Source organism: Haliotis cracherodii, unplaced genomic scaffold, assembly GCF_022045235.1.
Source record: "Haliotis cracherodii isolate W230 unplaced genomic scaffold, xgHalCrac1.p SCAF_4, whole genome shotgun sequence".
NCBI lineage: Eukaryota > Metazoa > Mollusca > Gastropoda > Lepetellida > Haliotidae > Haliotis > Haliotis cracherodii.
In genome coordinates, this window is record NW_027266297.1 from 62609210 (window position 1) to 62616098 (window position 6889).

Below are 6889 nucleotides of genomic sequence, written 5' to 3' on the forward strand. Positions count from 1 at the left end.
CATCGTCAAGGCTCTCTCTGCCACGCTTGAATTCCGCAGCCCGCTTCTTTACAGTGGAAAAGGAAGGGGCATCATCCCCTAAAGTGGAGACCATGTCAGCATGTATCTGTGTTGGAGTTAGCCCTTTCAGTTGCAGGTACTTGATGACTGCCCTATAGCCAGTTTTGTCCATTTCTGGTGATTTCAATGGGTAGGTTCACAAGATGGTCTGGTACAAAGACAATAATAACACTACAGTTGCAGTTCTTATGTCTATGATTCATGAAATGATTGTACTTGTTGGTGGCAAAAGTTTGTTTCAATCCGATTGAGATATCCCACTCAGGCTTAGAACTTTTCAGCCAGCCCTCGTACGTTGTTCTAAGGACACCAAGAGTTGAGGTGGCTTTCACGACACTTATGCACTAATGCTCACCTTGTCTGCTTTGAGTCACATCAATATGTACAGAACTGCCGTTAAATAGCTGGAATATTGCTGAGTCTTGCGTTAAACAACAAATACACTTGCAGAAACATATTGTTTCGAAACTGCACGAAACTGTTATGAGCATGTCATGTTTTACCCCACCGCCTATTCGCACAGATATTGGAACATATTATGTAGAACACAACGGGCCGCGTACTATTAAATTAGATCATCTTAGTGATGGATTAACACTGTGTAGGTGGATTGGTATATATGGTAACGTTTATATGAGAAAAACCTTAATTATAATCAGAAACAACAATAATAAAAACATAAATTATCGTGAGAGCTTCAAGAATACTGTTTTTAATAATTATGTTGTCACATAATTTAAAAAACCCACAATTACTCCCACATTTTTTGCATCATTATGTATGAAACTGCTGTGGCAGTATTGTCTGAGTGTCTCTCTGCTTCTGACTGATATATTTCTCAAATTTTGTCCAAAACTTACGTTTATTAGCTTGATTCTGAGCATTTTGTCACTTGGGTTGGTACGGGGAAATGATTGTTGACAAACAAGCTGCCAGTGACGTCACATCTCGTAAAATATCAGAAAAACGCGATTCAAAATCTATCTCTATATAGCTTATTAGATGTTTGATAAGTTGCGAAATATTAACGCTGCTACCATAATTAATAGCAGACATAGTATTTCATTTATCCCCCTGTCTTTCAGGGGCGGTCGGGTAGCCTAGTGGTTAAAGCGTTCGCTCGTCACACCGAAGACCCGGGTTCGATTCCCGACATGGGGACAATGTGTGAAGCCCATTTCTGGTATTCCCAGCCGTGATATTGCTGGAATATTGCTAAAAGCGGCGTAAAACCATACTCACTCACCCTGTCTTTCGAATGAAAGGATATTCACACTGTTCATTTCTGTAATTCGCTATGGTCATGTATATCGTTATGTTTTGCAATATATTCTTATGATTCAGAAAGCGAAACCTTTTAGCCAAACCAGGACATATCTACCTGGACTCTGCTCTGTACTATCCATATCCTTCTTGTATTCTATACCATTAATGCAGGGTTGTATTAATCATAATGGTACGGGAAACACCTTACAAAACAACTTATCAAAATATATAATCATCACTCTCGTCAATCCTATCAACCTTTCTAACTGTCTTTGCAATTCTCCGTGCGGGGACGACCGCTGGAAGGTTTGGGGTTTGATCCCCGGCCGCGTCATACCAAAAAACGTTAAAAATGATACTTGTTGTTACACTGTCTGGCGCTCAACATTAAGGGACTAAAACAAGGACTGGTCGGCTCGGAGTCAGTATGTCTGAGTGGGGTATTCATGTTAGCCTGCGGCATTGTATCTCAGTGTGCTAGCAGGATGAAATGGTCTGGTCTAGTACAAGCAGCCACACAAACACACACACACGCACGCGCGCGCACATGCACACGCACACACACGCGCATACAAGCACACATACACGTCGCTATGTAAGTGCAATAATCTTGAACGCGCCGTTAAACTCGATTTCACCTCCCCCCGTGCGGAGACTTTTATTACTGTATAAAAGAATGTCCATTTTAGCAGTGCAGTTTACAGTGCAATTAAGCAATTAAGAAAAACAAACAAACTAGTCCTTGTTAAGTCAATATCGTTAAATGGAAGATCCCACCTCAGCTGCAATGAAAATGTACTCTCTGTTACATGTGGCAATTTACAAAACGCTAAAATATTTAAGTCATTTTATTATCATTTATTTCCATTTATTATGTTTTGTTAGGGAATTCCAAACATATATATATATGCTCTATTTCATCATACAGTGACTTAAAAATGATAGGATTTAAATCAATGTTATATATGTTTGGGCTTCTAATCCTAACATGATTTGACCCGTGAAGATCCGGGAAAGAATAGGTCTTAAGCAACCCATGCTTGCCATAAAAGGCGACCATGCTTGTCGTAAGAGGCGACTAATGGGATCGGGGGGTCAGGCTCGCTGACTTGCATGCATGCCATCGATTCCAATTGCGTGGATCGATGCGATTGTTTGGTCCAGACTCGATTAATTACAGACCGCCGTCGTGTAGCAGGAATATTGCTGAGTGTGGCGTTAAACAACTGACAAACTCATTTTTAACATCATCGTTGAAATGTGTGGTACGATGTCGCATGTTTCGTTGTAATTACCTTTCACATGTTTCAGTCGAGTATTTGGAGATGAATTCAGTATCGATGTGGAATGAACATCTTAACGTGGACAGTTGGGCTCCATTCCATCTTCCAGTTCGGTAAGGTATGAACAGAACCTACAAACATCATCACATTTGCCATCCTTATTTCGAAAGTGTAAATTTACCAACTAACCTAGATTACTATACTAACTTAAAATGAAGTATGTTGGATTTGGGTCGGGTAAATGCAGTACTTTACGTTGCACGCCGATGTGATCTAAAAATGGAGTTCTAAAACGTAAACGAATAAATAAGTTGGTATCTGTATTGCTGTATTTACCTGGAGCCTATATTTCACTTAGGAACACCCAACTCTCCTATTATTGCTGACATCTGCTGACATCCGTTTCTCCTTCACAGTACCAGTGACCAGTGAAGTTGGAGGTGAACACTGTGGCAGTAACGAGTGGGGACCTGCATGTGACAGGAACTGTTCATCTAACTGTCGCCCATTAAACAACATAGTCCACTGTAATGTCGCTACGGGAGAGTGTCTGGAAGGTTGTAACATAGGGTATCATGGTACCACCTGTCTCACAGAGTGCAACTCCAACTGTATCAACAATACTTGCAACCACGTAGATGGCGAGTGTTCCATTGGGTGCAAGAATGGAACATCGTGTACAGTGATATCAAAACCAACAAACAAGTCTGATACAGATATCACGCAAACTCACTGCGGTAAGAGTTGCAAGGAGATTTCCAAGTAGCTAAACGTTCGAACCTTCCCAGCAACATAATACAGTTGCGTGTATTTATCAATGTCGACCGAGGTTGTCCTGTGGATTAATGATTCTGTTTGTTCTGAGTTTCAGGTTTCACTAGCTGCCTCCGTTTCAGTGTTCCCTTGGTCATAGTGATTTTCTGTGCACTGTCAGGATTGTTTGTATATGCCATATGGTAAGTAAACGCATTCAAACCTGGATATATGCAATTATTTTAAACTTTGCAAACGTTAGCGAAAACTGTTTGTCACTGGCATACATTTGTCAGTATATGTACAGGGTGCTAATGGTCCACTTAAAACAATATGATCAAGTCTTGGTGCAATGTTATCGGGTCTGTGCTAGTTAATGGTCTAACAATTCTTTATAGTAAGCAGTGTTTTACTGTTTATAATTCGTCACGAAAAACATTTAGCTGGAATGCCATATGTTATATGAATATCAATTAAATAATATTCACAGGCGCAGGCGCAGGCGCAGACGCAGGCACAAAATACGGAAAAATAAAAGGGCTGATAGGGGTCCTGTAGAGGAATCGGTATGTAGCATCACAACTGAGTGTTTTATCCTGTACATGGATCTTTCGCTTAATAGATTTTGCCAGATATTGACGGCGGTACGACCCTTAATAGCCATGTGGCTTATCTGTTTTTATTTGATTTACTGATATTAATTCACTTGAGGAAAGATATACAGAAAGCTTAGTTACAAATAATAAATTGTGTTGCACAATTCTACATTCAATCTCGCGACTTGAGCCAGAGTTCGTAAAACTAAATATTTTAACAGACGTCAGTCACAAAGGAAACTTTTTTAAGTTCCAGAAATCTAAATGTTTCTCGACATTTACTCAAGACGCTGAACTTCTATTTTTATTTCTTACAGGTTGAGATGAACACACTGGATACTGGAAACAGCTATTGATGATTTCTGTACAAAATATTGATGTGAGTGTCATTATTTATAATTGAAATCATGGTTCATTAAAAAAATCACACACATTATAAACATCTAATTTCATATACGTTGTCATCATACCTAAACCTCTCCGAATACACAAATATGCAAGTTTCGTGGTTTGTTTTGGATGTAGATACACCATTGTCATTGTCTAGTTTTACTAGTTTTACTATTCCCCCCCCCCCCCGTGGAAAGATCACCCGTTTAATTTACAGCTATACTAAACATGCGGACGGGACTGTTATACTAAACATGCGGACGGGACTGTTTTGGGCATCAGCTGGTTATTCGAAAGGGGGTGTTAGAAGCACTATGCAACTGTACGCTCCAACGTCTACCCTACTCACTATAGACACTTCACTAATTCTCAAAACAACCAGCGATACATAGACATATTACGCATGTCGGCATGCATATCAAACTGTAATTGTTGACATATTTTAACTTTTAGGTGTCGCCTGTGATGTATTGCATACCTCGCGAACAAATACGAAATATAGGATGCATGGTGGAATTATAAAGGTTCAGAGATTCACTAATAGTATTATGCCCCATGAGCATATCGACATTCATCGCCGCGTCTACTTACGACCTTGAACTTCGTCTTGTAAATTGGGAGAAGCGCCCCTCGGACAAAGTTGACAGTCGTTAGAAATTCCACACTTGACTCAACTGATGCAATCTCGTCGTGAATCCTCTGTGCTCTGTAATTTAACGGATGGTAGATGATGAAGTGTATTGATAACACGCTGAATTCCAAACACCAAATGTATACTGAAAGCGATACAGATGAGGTAACGTAACGGAAATGATAGCAGATGAATCATCTGCTAAGTCAAATGTTACAACATAGTCAACGAGAAATGAAACTCTACTCACCTTAGTTGGAACGAGTTTGAAACAGATTTTTCACAGTGTGTGTGTGTGTGTGTGTGTGCGTGCGTGCGTGCGTGCGTGCGTGCGTGCGTGCGTGCGTGCGTGCGTGCGTGCGTGCGTGCGTGTGTGTGTGTGTGTGTGTGTGTGTGTGTGTCCAGATCATGATTTTCGCATTAATGCCGAGCGCCAAGGATGACACGACCAGAGATCGAACCACCGCACTCCGGGCAGACACTCTATTCACCAGGCCAAGTAAACGTCTGTCCAGATGGGTGAAATCCCGTGACATTGACGGCCATGTTAGTATGTTTATGTTCGGAGCACTCAGGTGTGGTGAGATGAAATGGGGTTTACATCACCTTTAAGATTATAGCACTTATTTTGCGACGTGAGTGCGTGCGAGCGTGCTTGCGTGCGTGCGTGCATACATGCGTGCGTACGTACGTGAATGTGTGTGTATTCTGCTTGAAATTGATCCGGAGAAATGTCGTTTACAATATATGTATATAGCGACGTGCATGGACTGTGTAAGTGGCTGTTTGTACTAGTCTGGACTAATGCTGGTTTCATAGTGCAAGACCACTTAGATACCATTTGAAGAAGTAAACGTGATTAGCACTAAACCAATTATGTTACGCCAACGTTCTTGAAGCTAAAAATAAAAAAAGTAACTGATAATGTGACCGAGACCACAGCAGCCGCTTGAGGTAAAATACAGTTAACGTCGTTCTCCCATGCTCGGATTCCGGCAGCTCGTAAACCATGAATATGTTTTGGACTGTAGGTTGCAGTGAGCGACCTGCCAAGGTGGTCAGGGTTCCGTTCCACAAAACTACCGTAGTCCTTAAGTGATCGTAACTCCATACGCTTTTAAATAGTCTTCAATAAGAGTAAAAATTCAACTGAATTTCATAGTGATTCATAAACACATGCTTATATATAGTTAGCCTTTAGCTGAGATTTCTCATGATTTTTTAAGCGATTTTTCTAACACGTGACATATCCCATGAGCTGCATGTGAAAACTGCGTTTATGGTTCCCATAAAATAAATAATGAATATGTCAAAGTTCCTCTCTATTAACTCTTTCAACAGTTGTGACACTTTATAAGTTAAAAAAGATCATACAGGCCATATATTCATGTTGCAGTGCGACCTGGAAAACTATCCATCCATGAAGTTAAATTTTGATTTCTGTTTTAAAATGTATATATATTCTTTGCTATTATTTGTATCTGATGATAGTGTTTATTTTCAGCATTTCTGCAAGTATGGATGGATGTCGATTATTTCGTTTCGTCGTTTTATGTAAGTATTGGTAACAATATGTGCATAGTAATTAATAGTCCTGCACCATGACCGTGGAATATATTTATTTTATGAAAATATATTAATCTAGAAATGCATACAAAAGCAAGTCTAGCCAGCTCAAGCTAGCTCTATTCCACAGCATAGGGATTTTTTAAATATTTTTAGAGTCAAGAAGGATATTGTGTAATATAAGATTTCAGAGACTAAATGTTAGTCTAAGTAATTAATTGTGGGTTCATATGTGACACGACGAAAGAGCACCGTCTACCCATCTACAGGGTATAGTTTAAACATATTTATGTCACAAAATGTGTGAAGTTTGATTGGTAAACAAGTAAAGACTTATATTAATG

The 6889-nt window shown here is 39.8% G+C and overlaps 1 protein-coding gene across 1 annotated transcript; it reads left to right on the forward strand.

The window, feature by feature from the left end:
- The first annotated feature begins 2673 nt into the window (after positions 1–2673).
- Positions 2674–6534, forward strand: LOC139480575 (platelet endothelial aggregation receptor 1-like). Its single transcript, XM_071263716.1, has 6 exons — positions 2674–2722; positions 3026–3346; positions 3481–3565; positions 3865–3928; positions 4276–4337; positions 6484–6534. The coding sequence occupies exons 1-5, from the start codon at positions 2674–2676 to the stop codon at positions 4312–4314; spliced, it is 558 nt and encodes a 185-aa protein (XP_071119817.1). The 3' UTR covers positions 4315–4337; positions 6484–6534.
- Positions 6535–6889: the final 355 nt, after the last annotated feature.